General features: G+C 36.9%; 1 protein-coding gene across 1 annotated transcript in view; it reads right to left on the bottom strand.

The window, feature by feature from the left end:
• The window catches only part of HIBADH (3-hydroxyisobutyrate dehydrogenase), an 85,351-nt gene that overhangs the window by 51,603 nt on the left and 16,031 nt on the right, over positions 1-17,717 (bottom strand). The window contains exon 4 of the mRNA XM_030009720.1: positions 17,097-17,218. Coding sequence (XP_029865580.1) covers positions 17,097-17,218 — 122 coding nt within the window. The remainder of the gene's footprint in view (positions 1-17,096; positions 17,219-17,717) is intronic.

Genomic DNA, 17,717 nt, shown 5'->3' with positions numbered 1-17,717 from the left:
AGGAAAGATATCTTTTTAAGGCAAAAGAGGAAAGAACCCCAACTTCATAGCTGTACTTTTTCATCTTTATTTTGAATATTAGCACGATATCTTTGCACTCAACACAGAAAACCACACAGATTCTTCTATGTATTCTATGCCACTCCACAGCTTTTAAGAAATTATTGTGACCGTCACTCTGGATGAATCTAAGCTCATTCATTAAGTTAAATAAGAACATAATTCTGTTGCTACTACCTTACCAAAGCAAAAAAAGTTTAGCCAATACCCTGACATGGCAATTTCAACACTTTTTACCTTTGTAAACAAAATATAGAATTAAATCACTTTGGTTTTTAGGAATATTAATCATCAGTATCAGATATTCTAAACTAAGCCCTAAAAGTTAGAGAAAATAAATGGGGTAGAGGGGAGAAATGCCTTCTGTACAAATCTTTATGAATTATCAGTTGCCTATTTTGAGCAGGCTGGGCTGCAATGCCACCTGGTGGCTTAGAAAAAATAACAGGTTTCCGTTTGAACAGTGCTTAATTGCTTGGAAAATATGCAATATTCTATAAAAATACCAAACATGGCAACAATGTTTAAGTTAATCATTTGCATTTCTTAGCTAACAAGTCTTTTTTCATTCTGTTGCTCCCAGTGTGCAGTATTTTGAGTTTTAAAGTTCACATGTCCAGATCTAACTTCAGCTGGAATTTTACAATTATTTTCAATTGTGAGTTGAACTTGCCGATGAGTATATTATACTGTAAAGAGTTGTACACATACACACAGAGTCTAATTCGCACAATTAATGCCAAAAGTCGAATTTTTCCCCATTTGAGGAAAAATCAAATACAGCAGAAGTCTAAAAGGAGCGTTACTGAAATGCTTTGTAAAATTACACTGTATAATTAATTCCATAGTAAGAACGTTTTTATGGTGTGTGTTGGTGACCTTTTATTACCATCAAGTTCACAATGCTGGTGGGCTGCCTTTTAATCCCTCTGCAGACAAAGGCCCTAAATAAACACAGATCCCTTCCTGGGAAAAAGTCCTCTCTGGTTAAATGGTAAGGAAATGAGTAAATCATTAGTAATCTTTAAAGCCAAAGCTATAAACTCAAGTTACCTTAAGTTAAAATGAAAGTGTCCTGCAAGAGTTTCAAAGTTCTGTCACAGATAGAAATCTCCAGCTCTTGACTCCAGACTAGGCGCCAGCTGATAAACAAACAATTTAAGTCAAGAGCTGGAGAATTCCCAGCTTTTTCATTTAATGGCTTTGGCCAAGAGTATTTATTGCCTCCAGTTTTATTCTCACTTAGCTCTAAGAGGAAATTTAAACTCATCATTATCTTAAAGCCCCATATGGGCCACAGTCAACTCACCTGATAGAGCTCCTTTTACTCTGTGTAAGTTCTACTCCCCACTAGAAGTGATGTAATAGTGTAAACTAATTAAATGTAGTTTTAGGCTGACTTTTTAATAGGCTAAATAAATTTTGTTCAATATGGTTTATATTCCCACTTGGGGCAGTAACGATTCCAAAAAGTTTAACTTTACAGTTTCCAGCCTAAACTATTAGTAGTTTACTCCATAAAGGACAATTGAAACAAACAAAAAAACAAACAAACAAACAGTCTTCGGAACAAGAGCATCCAACTGTTAAAATCAACTGTGTTGAAAATTCTCTGCCGTAAATTGATTCATTGGCACCAAAAGGTACACAGAATTGTGAAAAAGCAGACTGCATGACAATTCCAATACTTCAAACAAAACATTTCAAGAATGCAGGGACATACATGCAATTAAAATTTGGTGTTTAGTATTTGTTCTGGTTTTAGAATGAAAATAAGCAAAGCTACAGAGCTGGAAGTTAAATATTAACTAAGCATCCGTGGTTAAGCCAAGGTGTTGAATGTGGTGACCAAGTCCAGCATGGAAATATTTTATCCTAACTCAACAGTAAGATAGCATCATCCTGTGCCTCAGATGCCACCTTCCTCCTTCTTCTGTTCTAAAAGTATATACTAGGAGGAGGTTAGATTTCTTTAATACAGATTCTAATGCTTATTTCACCTCAGAGATTATTCAATCCATCACAATTTAGATTCAGCACTTGCACCTCATCCCAGGCATCTCCCCTTAATAAAACATACTTGTCCTGTATATTAATAGTTCAGAATCTTTTCACTTAAGAAATAAATTTCACAAATATCAGAGATGGAGAACTGTGCTTAGCAAAAAGTCTGACTACCATTCCTAAAGGGTTAATAGAACTTAAACTTGAAACCAGGAGGTTGTATTCCCCTCCCACCCAACCCCCTCCCCACAAAATACTTTCCTAACCTGACTTGGCTGAAAAAGCCAATTAATTGTTCCAGTGTCTGCCAAGACTTCTTATTCCTTTAAAAATGCGGATAGTGTTTGAGACAGCTGGCTATTCCAAACCCAGGTAACACCCCTAAATGTGGAAAGAATGAGGGAACATGAATTATGATTAGTATTTTAAATGGATTTGTAATGAAACTGACAGACAGATATCTTAAACCTACTGTATTTCCAGCATATATTATTTAAAAGGAAAAACTCAGTGTCTAGATGTCTCTGCTGCTCCACTGAGTATATGGAAGGAGTTTAATGCAAATTGCACTAAAATACGTGGAAGTAGTTTTTCTGTCTTTGTTAGGAACTGATAGTACAGACACTATGATATTATGTAAAACACACACACAAAGCAACCACCAAGTGACAGGCAAGAACCTTTCTGAGCCTGAGCCATTGCAAACCCTGCAGAAACTAGTCATTTTAGGTCAAGTTAAGGTCATTGGAAGGCAGAGAAAAGAAACACTTATGACAGTTGTATGCCAAGTATCTGGCTTAGCATTGAACGGAGAACTGCAATTAAATCCTTAATTACTTTTTTAAATGAATAAGAGGTCTAAAATGTACTACAGTGCTAGGGAAAGCGACAAAAAAGACCATAAAACGTTTTGCAAAATCTCTGCTGATTACGAAGCTCATACTAAGAAATTGCTGCTGACTGAGCTGTACATGGATTCAATGTAAAGACGAAGGAGAAAATGCAACATTTATTAACAAATATTAACTGTTAATAACTAAAACACTAATTCATATAAAGTCATATGATTTTACTGTGTTGTAATAACTTGAGTTACTCTTTCATAATCTCTTACCTTTTAGAAGGGGTAGCAGTTATTTATATTTGTTGATAGCATTTCCACTATCATCAATTAAATACACCAGATTTATTGTATGTCTTTCCTGTAACTTTAGTTTTAAGCCACAGGTTTTATTTTTGGAAATAATCTCCCATATGTGTTAACAGGAACACTTGAATGTAACATACTTTGTGCACTTTTGAAAATCCTTCTACAGTGAACATGTACACTAAAACACAAGTCAGTGTGAGCCAATATTGACAATTTCTAAATACTGGGAAAAATTACAGAAGTTTCCACAAATATATGAAAATTAACACAAGAAAAGAAAATCAGGCACTGTTTGTTTGGGAGCATGTTTACATCTTTCTGGCTATTTTCAGTTTGTTTGCTTTTTTTTTTAAGGAAAAGAAAAATGTTGAGAGCCTATGTGCAACACTTACAAATAGGGCCTTCATGCCTGAACTGTGACTCCTCCAGCTTAATTTTCCCCCTCCCTAAGCTTAATTTCCATGCAGTTTATTTAAATACATAAAAACTACAGAGTTCTATCTCATCATAGTGAGTACTTATTTATAGTGACAATTAAATTTGTTGCCTTTCATAGGAACTATCTGATTAGAGAGGAAAAGTAATGATGGGCTGTGCAAATTAGCTCCAGAGTTCTAAAGTATCCAAGTTGTATTGCCCTCTGAAAGCACATCCACAGCTTGGGAAGTTCAGATCCAGTTGAAGCAACACACAGGTGACCAAGAGCAGGTAGATACCTTCCTAGTGAGCGTTGTCAGTACAGGTACATAGTCTAATAACACTTGGCAAAGTTGCAAAGTTCAGTGGTTTCAGCAACCTACATGAGCATTAGGAACAGTTAAAACTCTACCCTAAAGCCATGCACCGATAAAAGAAACACTTCTCCAGTCTATGCCAGGTACTTACAGGCAAGTACCTTTCAGCTAATAAACCTTCTCCAGTTCTCTCTTCCCCCCAAAATCCTGTATATTTTGTCATTGGAAATCCAGGGCAACAACTGGAATTTAGAAAATGTGTTTTATTTCATCAGCCAGTGTAGAAGATACTCAAGTTGTTATAGAATAAATTGATATTCAAGAATAGTCATTCCCAGCTGTGACCTCATAAGAAACAGCAATATACCTACTAGAGTGGATGAAGGGAGAGGAAAAATGGACATTATTTCTGCTTCAATTAGAGAGTTAGGAAGTGAGGGACATAATTTAAAGTGAGTCAGTCATTGCTGTGCTGAAGAGACATAAATAGAGTAGTAACAAAACAAAACAACTTGCAAAGCCTAAACACATAGTTCTGCTCCAAGGTCGTGTCTGCAGGAGACACTACTTTGAAAATAACCATAAGACGTTCTAACCCAATGCATCCCATTTCCAAGAAAGGCAGAAAGGAGTATAAGTCATTGTGCTACGTTGTATTTCAAAAAGGTTTAAATAATATATCAATAAGGTTAGATGCTCAAAATAGCAAACAACAAATCCTTGAACTTAGGTGACACCAAATAATAAATCCTCTATGTTTAGTTTGGGATAAAGGGTATTTTCAAATAATTAAAACAATTAACTTATAGCTGCATGAAAAGTCCAGCCAAATCATTCCGTGGATGTCAGTTCCACATACTGCTTTGAAATACTTGAGTTTCAAAGATAGCAACTCAGTAGTTTAAAACAGACAGATTACCCCACAGACACTTAACAGACACTGAGGACACACCTCTTCAATTTGCACTAAATTCCCATCCAAATGGATAGATTAAGTAGATGCTTAAGTGTTTTATGCTGAATTGGAGCTTTATAGATGTGCTCTATTAAGGCACTTCTAATGATTTTCTTTCCCATGACTGCATATAGTTTAAATTTCTTGATCCTTAGCAATAAAGGGATACCAGTGAAAATGTTATTATAACAAAAGTTTTGATAGTGATGAACTAATCATGTGTCTTGTGACATTTGCCGTTTCTGTAAACTTCTGTTTCCAGAGTCCAAAGCTGAAAATAGCAGGTTTTAATATATACTGAAGTTTTTGCCTTCAGTGCTTTTAAATGTTAATGCCAACAAACTAAAAATAAACTAATAAAATTTAAAATTAGTTGTCTCTAAAACATTCAAGATTTGGAATGTTTGACCTATGAATTCATTAACATCTGGAATTAGGAAAGATAAAGCAAGATGGAGAAGACTTTCAAATGCTTCAATGGGATCTAATGCTCTATGGTTCAATAAACTGTTGGTATCTGCCACTATAATTAATTATACTCATGCTTCCCTTCTCCCTCTTGTTAATAAAACAGAAGACAAAATACAACAAAGTAGTTTTATTACTTGTTTGTCCAATCAGTAATCTGCATGAACCACCTGAAAAAAGAAGACCTCAAAATGATGAGTACACAAGAAGCTGCCAAGCCACATATCCTCTCCCCACTTTGTTTTCCATTGAGTAGCTTTTTCTTGTGGGTAATTCAATAGCAAAGGAAAAAAAAAGCTATTGTACTTTACTGCTTCTTGCACAATGTGATGAAAGATCTCACTCAGAAACTTGTTTTCTATTTTCAGCTGTACTATTTGGTCTAATAAAAGCTTCTACCTCTCTGTACACAATTTCCCTTCTTTGTATTCTTAAACCACAATGTTAAAGATCATTGGTACTGTGTTACTATGATTAGTACTGAAACATTATAGATACGTATTACTCGTGTGGGAAGAATTTAATTAGCATAATAATACAATACTATGGCAAGAATTTATGACTAAAAAAAGAGTTGAAATTCCTCTGTGGTTCAGCATTCAGGAGCAAGGGAAAATGGCAACTCACACCATTTTTACACTCCAAGGATTACTGCACCCAAGCAGTAATTTACACACATCCCACAAGAAATGGCAGAGCCATAGGAAATGCCACTCTTAACCACACAGGGTTACATTTGACTGACAACTGCATTCGGCCTGTCTTTTTCCAATTAAGCTCCGTCTGTTTTCTTGGTTGGACTGGCTGGCTTGAGGCCTCTCAACAGAATATCCACTGTATGTTATTGGATCCACTGTCCCCCAAAACCTTTTGCTGCCAGAAGCCAGGGGATGCTTCCTCAAAGCATGTCATTGGGTAGGGGCAGGCGAGACAGGTGGGTAGGTGGGAGTAGATGTGTGGCACGTGAGTTTTGGGAGCAACCTGAAAAAGCATGGGTTTAGTAACTGACACATCCAAGCAAGGGTTAAGTACCTACAAAATAAAATAAAAAGCACCATTTTTCTTTCATTATATAGTCTGACCAAAAAGCTTCTGAAACCAAAATTAAATAGTGTGTTCCCTTCCACACCCCAACATACACACTCTAAAACAAATAATGGCCAAACTGATTTAAATGAAATTCTGTAGAAGAATTTGTGCTTGGATGAAAATGGCACATTTCAGCCTGAAGCAAAAGTAAAACCGCCAAGTTATAAACCTCTCAAAGGGAAGGTTTATAATGGAAATGCCAACAGACCCTTAACTATAGTGGAGCTGTTAGGTGCCAACATATAAATAATTTTAGTTTTTGTGGTCACTTACGATAAATTAGATACAGTGCAAGTGAAAACAGTAGGTTTCTGATTCAGTAAACAGTAACGGCCAAGAGTGCATGTTTGGATTTTTAGACAAGTATAGCATAGATTTGATGCTGGCTCTGAAATGGAGTCTATAAGGGACGTTTGGACTTTTTAAAGTAGTAAGCAAGCCATATTCTGAATTCTTGAGGGCTTGTAAAATGAAAACTCCTTAACAAGCTTTGCTGCCTACTGTTTCAATCTTCTAAGAATCCTTTAACCCAGTTACCAAAAAATGCTCCATTCAAGATTGGTATAATTGTCTACTAAGTAAAACAATATACTAAGTAAGTAAGTGCACATAGTCACATTTAGTGTTAAGAATTGCTAAGCATACTAATACAGTGGGAAATAAGTGCCAGTGACCAAACAGTAACAGATTAATCACCTCCTTCTTTATTAGGTGTGCCAGTTGCTGCACCACTAATAGAAATGCCTTCCTATAGTACAGTTCGTTCTAGCACAGGAATGATGCATTTAGGTGATCAGGTATGTTCATTTTGGCCCTGGGAGGCATTTATTGCATTGTTTCACAGCAGTCAAGCCCCATGCCTTAGCATGAATATTGAAGCAGTGAGGGATGCTACTAGTGCTCTCTGCAGGAACTTCCATCTTGGAAAGGGTGGGAGCCCTCAGAGGCAGCCACGATTCAGGCCAAGGCTGCTAAGAGGATGCTCCATCTCAGGAAACTCTCCTGCTTGCCAAATGCACATCAGCTTCTCATTTAGCGCCTCCGCTACAAAACCTTCCCACTGCCCCAGCATCACTCCTAACTCCCCACTAATATAAATTCTAAGATGAGTATCTGCAGAAATAGGAAAGCTGTACACACTCGTAGTTTAACTAGAGCTCTATTACAACAATGTTTCACATGCTGATAACGCTACCAAAAACTCCTTTCTCCAATTGTCCTCCAACTTTTAAAAGAGAGAGGAAATCTCTATTCTTCCAGCATACTCGATGTAAAATGCCTTATTCAAGACAAAAAGCATTTAGCTGCTCCCAAATACTGTGTTCGGACTACTAGCAATTGTAGCAATTCTGGGAAATAGTTTAATCAGAAAATGTTGGACATCAGAAATCAACCAAGTTTGAAGAGCTAACTATGTATAGTCATATACCTGAACAGGTTATCTAACAAGTTACTTTTATATTGATTTCTGAAAAGTCATGATTTTAAGCAAAACCAGGAAATCTAACACAAATGAAACACAAGTAGTACACTCCTCAGCCAGAGCTAAAAGTCAACATGACTTTCTCTGTACTCCCACTGGCAAATATACTAAGAGCCACGAGCCACACATTCCCACCATACATTCTCAGAAAGCAAAGAAAACACAAGATTGAAAACAAAATTACAGCAAAATGTGTTGTTTCTGACACATATGGTTACACTATATAGTTACCGAGTAACTAGGATCTTACACAGTTTGCAGCAACTCATATCAAATAAAGCAAATGGATAATAATTACATGTCAGCTTAGTATTGTTGCCAATGACCTAAAGTACACATTAAAAAAACCCATTAGTTTACCAACAGTTAAACAACATAAAGGGATACTATCAAATTATTATGTAGATTTATTTAAAATATGTAAAGATTTTAATAAAGTGTTACACAGTGTTTCACACTTCCCCCTCCTCCCCCCTCCTCCATTTTACTGCAGACAAGTTTAACATTCTTCCACAATACTGAATAATTAAAATATAACTGCTTACAGAACCAGGAACAGAAACTGAAGGGTCAGCATTATGGTGACATTTCCATGCGTTACTCCGTTCCTGTCAAGCCACCCTTTAACTCTCCTTATGAACAGACACAGGTTAAAGCTGTCTAAGGTCTATGAAATTCCACGCACTGTGTCCCAGCAAAACTACAGGAACGAAAATGATAACTAAGTTTTAAGGGTTAAAGCTGTAGGTCAAATACAGTGCAGTAAGTAATTTGTTTTCACTTCAGGTCCCTGTGTTTAACCCCAGCCAGCAACTAAGCACCACGCAGCTGCTTGCTCACTCCCCCCGCACCCACTGGGATGGGGGAGAGAATCAGAAAAAAGTAAAACTCATGGGCTGAGATAAAGAGAGTTTAATAGGACAGAAAGGAAGAAAATAATAATGATAATAATGATAATAATAAAATTGACTATAATAATAGGAAAATAATTAGAATATACAAAACAAGGGATGCACAATGCAATGCTCACCACTCACCAACTGATGCCCAGTTAGTTCCCAAGCAGCGATCCGCCCCTCCCTGGCCAACTCCCCCCAGTTTATATACTGGGCATGACGTCATATGGTATGGAATACCCCTTTGGCCACTTTGGGTCAGCTGCCCTGGCTGTGTTCCTTCTCAACTTCTTGTGCCCCTCCAGCCTTCTTGCTGGCTGGGCATGAGAAGCTGAGAAATCCTTGACTTAGTATAAACGCTACTTAGCAACAACTGAAAACATCAGTGTGTTATCAATGTTATTAACATTATTCTCATACTAAATCCAAAATATAACACTATACCAGCTACTAGGAAGAAAATTAACTGTATCCCAGCCAAAACCAGGACAGTCCTATGTTGTGCTTGGCATGAAGAGAACTGTAGTTAAAAACTTTTCCATCAGCTCTGGAACTGCACGACTCTCCTCTGTCCTCTGCATTTCAGTAGGTCAAAGCAGTGAGCCAACAGGACTAAATACTGTTGGACAAACTGAAAGGTGAATGTTTACATAGTTTATATGCTCACAGCTGAATCTAAATTCTTATCAACAGTAAAAGGCAATACTGTTTCCCTTATGCTTTTATTTAATCATATAAATCATGTTTTTTTTTAAAATGTGGTTGGAGGAGGAAGAATCGGGAAATCTTGATATTTCTATGCGCTCTCTGTGGATTAACCAGGAGCAGTCCTGCTAAGGACAAAAGCTCAAGCTATTGAATTGACTCACAATTGGCAAACTACAGTAAGCACTATAAACATGGAGTAATTTTCAGGTGCTTGTTTAAAGTGCAGACGGAGTACTTCTGCTAGAACACTTCCCCCCTTTTTTATTAGCACAACTTAAGAGACTTGTCAAAACAAAAGGTGCCCTCCACTACAAGAGAACTTTCTGCAACAAACCAGTGACTTAGAATGGCTCCGGATGGTCACACATAAATCCCATCCTTGCCCAACTCATCACCATGACTTTAAAAAGGAAACACAAGCAACCCAGAATACTAGCATCATCTAGATGGGGGTCAATAGAACATAAGCATTCATTCTTACCAGTCCTGGATTCAGCCATTTAGAGGATCAACAAACAATTTAATTTCAAAGGCCTGCACTACAAGACAAGGGCAGTCGTCCCTGACTGCAAAGTTTCCCCCATCTGGGTTTCTTTTTTTTTTTTTTACTCCTTTAAAATCGTTTAAGTAAGTGTTTAATGGGCCTACAAAGGAGTCTTCTTCAACACAGAGTAGTTTGCATGAATGTGTCCTAAGACTTTGGTTCAGGTACTTAGGATGTTAATGTTTCTTCTCACGTGTCTAGTGTAAGATCTGCAGATCTCCCTTGCTGAATAATAGACAAAATTAAGTCTTCAGTGGCCCAATCTACCTAAGTCAGTCAGGTTTCTCTGGACTGTTTTTGTTTTTAAACAACAGGAGTTGCACCCGCAGACTGAAAAAGTCTGTTTAAGGCAACACTGAATTGCAAGTACAACTGCTTTGCATGAAGATTCAGAATAAGTTGTCTTTTCTCCAGTGATACCTCCAGTGCTTGTAGCTGGTGGGGGCTGTCCCCACACTGAAGGCTGCTGTGCAGGCACAGTGTACTCCCAGTTCTACCCTGTGCTGCGCCTTCCAGTTTGTACTTCCTGCTCTGGTGTGCATGGTGCTGAGCTCGGTGCTGGCACGTGTGCCGTCCACATTTAGCATAGTGTGGGATTAGGACTCAGGAGGAGTCAGGGCATTATTAAGGTCTGGTGCTCACCATCCCCACTATCCCAAACATGGGAGTCACACTAGGTTTTCTGACTAAATGAAAAATACACAGTGTGAACAAGAGGCTCTGTTTAAAGAGCAAAAAGAGAGAAAAAGAAGCCTATGAACATTTAAAACCAAAACAAACTTTGTAGAAAGCTTCAAAGTCATCACTGCATTCCAGAAACATTTCCAAACACCACCTGCAACTCCTTAACTTTAAAAGTTCTCCAGAAAAAGCAATCAAAATTCAGAAAATGAAATAAATTAATTTTTATTCCCTAGGACTTATGATAGGCTGAAATTTGAAAATCTTTCTTACTCTGTGTATCTCAGAACACTTGACAGGATGATCCAGATACTAGCATTAAAGTAACCACAAGCAAACAGAGCAGCTATTAGGAATGCAGTAACAGCTCACATACAGCCGTGGATATTAGAACCAGTTTTACTGAGATGAGGAATGTTGGCTCTAATTCTGCAGTTATCCCTTACTCTTTTTCAAAGAGTGCCACAGGGATTTTTAACTTCCATCTGGACAGTTTTCCTTTAACTGTTTTTGAACACCATGTGTGAGAACACAACAGAATTGTAGACATTAGAGATGGAAAAGACCTATTAGATCATGTAGCCATCCTCCTGCCAGTTAAAGATTTTTCCCTACAGAATAGTTCCTAGCACTCTGCCCAGTACAGTTTAAAGCATGTCAAGATACTTGGCTTCAACCATCTCCTTTGGAAAAATTATTCCACAGTGTATGAAGAATGTCATTAGGAAGTTTTTCCTGGTAGACACAGCATGCATTTTTCTTTCCTTAATAATTTCCAGCCTATTATTCCTGGTTATATCCCACTGGGCTAGCCTGAATAACTCATCTTTACACCTTCGAATAAATGGAGACAGATATGTTTCCCTACACATTGGTCACAAGTTGGCCAGACTACACACAATTTTATAGCCAAAATATACACTACACTTTAATAAAATCAGTCATTCCACCCTTTTAGTCATTGTAGGATAATTGCCTCCACCCCAGCGAACATTTTTAGATGATACTCTCAACAAATTTGTTTATTCTTCCTTGCCTTCGCTACCTTTTGCATTCTCCATAAACTAAAATAAAAAGCATAATAGACTCACAGAAGAAAAATACCCTTGCAAAGTCAGCACACCAGTAAATGTGCTATCTAACTCTTCTGCAACAGCAGCTGCTGCCAACCATTGTGATTGCTGCACAGGGTTTGTACTTCCTCCCTCCCCAGTGTCAAAATATGCATTTTGCCGGTGTGCAACATTTTCAAGACCTTCATTCCTTTCCATCTTGTCTCCAACAGAAGGTGTCTATTAAACTAGCTTTATTTTGAGAAACATAAGTATTGTTAAATAGTTTAAAATGTAAGTTATTAGGAATCAGAAACTTTTTAAGCATCTCAGTTTTCTAAGTATTTCTTTGTCCTCATTTCAGCTTCCTTAAATCAGTTCACCCGACTCTTCCCTTTTTTGTTACCAGTTACTTCCTGCATTACTTCCACCTCATTTAAATTTCAGAATAACTCAATAACATTTTTCATACTAACTTTAACATTAAGGTTGTGCATCGTAATTTCTACTACCATCCCTGGATCATAAATTTTGCAAAAAATGAGTATGATCAGATGCATTCAACAAAAATGGAAACAGAGAAATTAAGAAACATGTCAGGAAAGAAAAGATTAGACAAGACATGGAGTGACTATGGAAGAGCAGAAGAAGTAGTGAGGTGATAAATGCTATGCTCAGTATGATCAGCACAGAGAACACTGTGGCCATTCTGAGTATACACATTCAGGCTTTAAAAATAAAGCATAAAAGCATACATCCAGAAATAACAATGGAGCAAATATTGCTATGCCTTTAGATCTTTTCCTCACTGACAAGTACACCTGCCATTGAGGGGGATAGATCAGAATTATTAGTTCTAAATTCATGAACCTGCTTTGTCTTGACAGTGTTTCAAGGATCCTAACAGATACTCCGATCACCGCATTAGCAGTCCAAAAAGCCAAAACCAAACAAAACCTCTATACCACTGAATACAGGAGTTTCCTTATTTCATGCCTTCTGTTTATTAAAAAGTACATAATCTCTCAAATTAGAGATGTTGACTCAACCAACCAACTCTTCCACTCCCATGAAGTCGTAAGATCGCATTTCTTTAAAAATGCACAAAGCTAAAGAAACAAAGTAAGCACAACCTAGGAAAGCCAGTTAAAAAGTAGCTCTAGGAAGGCTCTCCAACAAAACAGAGGTCTATTAAACCAGCTTTACTCTGGCAAACATATCAATGATGCTACCTTATTACAGTAGAACTTACAAGCTAAGAGATGCAATGTTTGAACCACTCATTACTATTTTTTATTATCTAGTCTTACAACATCTTTCAAATCATCTTTGCAAGCTTTAGTGTGCACAGACATAGTCTTACTCTTCTGCAAGGCCCTCTCCTCTGCTTCCCTTGGAAAAGACTTCAACATTCAAGTAAGAGAAACACATTCACCAGTTATTCTGTTTGGCCTATTTAATCTCAGCTATCAGTCTGATCATGCCATTGAAATACATTCACTTCTCCAGTTCTGAGATGTCCTTTTTTATTTTTTTTTTTTTTAAGCTGGAATCATGAAATATATTGCTCTTTGAAAGGAAATCAACAAAAAGATCTCCACAGTATTTCTAAACAATCTTTTTCTTTGCTCCATGTTAAGTACAGATCTGGCCATACAGGGAATAAGTCTGCAATTCACCCTTCAAGGAGTCACATTTTAGTTTACATTACCAGAGAGCTGAAGCCTCAATTTGTCAGTGTTACTACTAATATTCTTTCCATCACTTAATGGTTAGCTGGAGCTTATGGAAGCAGTACTATAGGATAAAACAGTTTGAAATGACAGCTGGAATAGAAACTCTAAACTTTTCTAACCAGCTCCAACCTGGCAGGGGAGTTGGAACTAGATGATCTTTAAGGTCCCTTCCAACCCAAACCATTCTATGATTCTAGCATGACAACAGTTCTCTACATGACAGCTCTTATTAACAATTAGCAATCTGACTTTTTTTTCTATTACTATCTTGGCTAAAGTAAACAGTGAGGGGAAAGATCAACCTACGTTTCATTATTGCATCTAAAGATCAACCTACGTTTCATTATTGCATCTAAAGAACCATACTTACAAAAGAATTGAAAACAGTTTATCCGTACTTCCAAAAACAGAAAAGCAAATCAAGCTGTCACACCTTTTTCTGAAGTTCCAGCAGAACACAGTACAACCCATTTTGAGCAGAAGAGGAGCTGATACAATGTCAAGAGTCAGTGGAAGGGAAAACAAGTTGAAAAGGTAGTATCTGAACACTAACAATGCTTACAATGAAGAAAGCATCACATGAGAAATAAAAAAAACATTTCACCCACTGTACTCCAGACAATGCATATTTTGTATACTGAATTAAAAAGAGAAATGTTACAGCAGCAGCAGTGAAACCACCAGAAAAGTTTGCTCTGGATTGCAAGGTGAGAATCTGTATCATACTTTCAGTGAAACCAGTGGGAGGACGAACTCGACACCATTCTTAAGGCTAAATTTAGATTTCTTACTCATCCAGAAGTGTCTTCCGTGCCAACAGAAGTCGGTTTTAAATATGCTTCTGTGATAATATATGCTTTAACATCCTTTTATACATACAAAGATGCAGAATCCCATCTTCACAAAAAGATAAATTTACTCCTCTAGATTAAAAAAAAAATAGATTAAATAAACATGGATTTTGAAGATGTTTCCTCATTTGTCATATGCTCACAAATCAGGGCAGCACTGGGAACTGTGACACAACTTTCTCATGTGGACCGGCAAGAGATCCTAATCCCAGGGTAAAGCGATTGCTATCTCTAGACAGCATTAGCAGCATAATCTGCATGCAACTAGTGGGATGAGAAGTATTTTCAAAAGTCAGTTAATACAAAATAACACTATAGTAACTTGGCGCATCAACTTCACTCAATGGGTCCTGACTGTAAGCTGCAAGTAAATGCTGTAGTCCAATCATATGAAGAAGATGGCAAAACTACATTGGGCTCTGAAAAAGATAAAGGGGAAGAACTTTTCAGGGGTAAGGCTGCAAACAAGCTGCTAAAATCTGGCACTAATGCTAGGCCTTAAAATACTTCATTTGCAATGTCAGGACAGGGTTAAAATCACCACTATTTCTCCATAAGGTTTATAGACCAAGCAATTTTCAAAATATTATTTAGTTTGTGAAATAACTTGTTCCCAGTGCAGATGAACTTTAACATCCATCAGGCAACACCCAAATACCTGAAAACACAAGTGGAATTGTCTGCCAACAACAGCTAGTAAACAGACAGATCTAAAGAGGACAGTTCAGGCATGCTGCTTTCTCTTCCTCCTCACTGCATCCCACAAATGCCCTCCCTCACACTCCTGCCAAGTCTATTGCATTGCACAGCAACAGAATAACGCCTGCCAATTTCTAGAGAGCTGAGCATACTTCTCCATTTAATGTTTTGTCTAAAGGCCAACAATGCCTTGTCAGGATGTACAAAAATACCCCAAAGACTTGATGTGTTAGGTCTTGAAAGATGGAAAGAACAAAGCATAACAATAAAGCTTTTTCTAACATACTTAACTTCTCCACGTTTCTAGCAACTGCCCACTTTAACCATGATTTGTACAGAGTGGCATTCATAAACACATTAGGTACTAGAAAGTGAAGTCTCAATTCTTTCCCTCTCCTTCAGAATATCACTCAATCTGTAACTGACACTGAACACCGAATAACTGTATTTAGATAAACGACTAACACCAAAAAAGCCATTTGTAGTCAACTAGTCAACTGTATGTTATCATATTAACCCAGTCTCAGCTTCCCCATTTTCTCAAGGAACAAAAACCCCCAACACAGCTAGGGTTGTTTTGGAATCAAACTTTTCTTTTTCTTTCTTTCTTTCTTTCTTTATAGTTATAGCATAGTCAATCTTTAATCAAAAACTTATGGGTAAAAACAAATTACAGACATTTCTAAAGGGTAAATAATTCCCTCAGGTAAACAACATATTTGGGGGAAAGTGATTGAAGGGAACCACATAGAAGATGTCAGAATTGCCCAACTGATAGATAGAAGGCCATGCTGTGTTTAGAAAAGGATCAGATAGATATATAATCTACCCACAACATATTTTTTTTCTGTGGTTTTTATTCCCAGGCTGACAAGTTATCTAACTTTATAAAACAAGGACTAATATTTTGGCTGGGAAGCAAGAATCTTGTCTTCTCCATTATATTCTTCAGTATCGCCTACCTGGGTCTTTCTACTTTCTGTTCACACTAGAATTTGGACAAAAAATTTTGGCTTCTAGTGTGTAGCCAAATCCTGCCTTAGTTTTCAGCTGAAAATTAAAAAGATGGTTAGTTTTTGCTCCTCACTCACACTCATCTTCATGACCTGAAATTCAGGCTATGCTCTTTCTAGCTTGTGTATCATACCTTTTACAAATTCTGTAAGGCCAAATTCTCTCCTACCCTTTGCATTTTTATTCTATTTCAGGTATAACTATCTTAACTACCTCATTAAAGACAGGAAAATAAAGAATTCTCACAATGCCACTTAGATTAATTTTTAGAGTGCATTGTAAAAAACCCAAGATTTTCCCACACAAAATGGGAATTTTCCTTCTAATTCTAGGGGTTTTAGAGAAGAATTCAATAATCAGCTATGGTTTTGTTTTCAAAACATTAATTTTATGCTTCTGCTCTCCTCTGTCCACAAAATAAAGATTTCCCTGCTCTATATTATTTCTTAAAAGAGATGAAATACTCAGAGATCAATAGTTAGCAACTTCCAAGAATAGACAAGTATCACTCACATTCCTCAACTGTTATAAAACCAGAGGAAAGCTCTGGTTTTTCTTGACAATGAAATCCTTTATTTCCCCCTTCATTCTCTCCTTTTTAATTAATGAAAAAGCAGCAGAACTGCTTAATGGTAACCAAACAGTCTTTCCCTAATGGAAGGAGAGCTGGAGAGTAGAGATGTGAATACCTGCATAAAAATACAACTGTATGAAAGAAGTTAAATTAAAAGGACCACTGTACCACACCATGGGAAAGCTCAGTTTCTCCAGGTCTAACACAAAAGCATATTCCTAAACCTTAAAAATATTCCTAAAATAACATACATTTCTTCAATGTAACGGAACAAAAAAAAGAATACTGTATATATAGCAAAGAACAGCAACTTGTACCAACAAGGGTACAAACTGGTGGCTGAGATTGCAAACAAAGAGACACGTCCAATATGAGGTAAACTGTTAATGAAGACTTACCTCCAGAAACTGGGGCATCCATGAAAACAGCTCCCATTTTTTCAACTGCTTTGGCTAATTCTTTTGAAACTGCAGGGTCTATAGTACTGGAATCTATTAGCAATGAGCCTTTCTTCACTTTCCTAAAATAAAGATTAATTATTAAGTATTTGTTGCACAAGACTTCTGCAGCTATTACCATGGCACTGGCATTCCTCAGCAGGATAAAGGTACAGACACTTTTTGGTACACTAATAAACATGAAGTTTTAAACTCTATTGAGCAAGACCTGCTCATGTATACTGCTGAGTATATATACTGCTGAGTATATATACCACACAGTTTTGAAGGAATTAAACCACAATAAAACCTGAACACAAAAAAGGATGTTCTTCCTAAACACTATTATAAAGAAATTACACAAAAAGGGTGCACTAGGAAAACCTGCCATCATGCAATCTTGAGCAGTATATCATATTCAGATCATATAAGATGCATTCTAAGCAACTGAACTAAATGTTGATACAGCCTAAAATTTCATATATAACAATACAATTTTCTTTCTCTATATATACAATATCATAAGTTCTTATCAGAATAGCCTGACTGCATTCTTCTAATTATTGCTACAATTTATTCTAC

The sequence above is a fragment of the Aquila chrysaetos genome, chromosome 3 (assembly GCF_900496995.4).
Source record: "Aquila chrysaetos chrysaetos chromosome 3, bAquChr1.4, whole genome shotgun sequence".
Classification (NCBI taxonomy): Eukaryota; Metazoa; Chordata; class Aves; order Accipitriformes; family Accipitridae; genus Aquila; species Aquila chrysaetos.
Note: the sequence above shows the minus strand (reverse complement) of the source record. Positions and strands in the feature narration are given on the sequence as shown.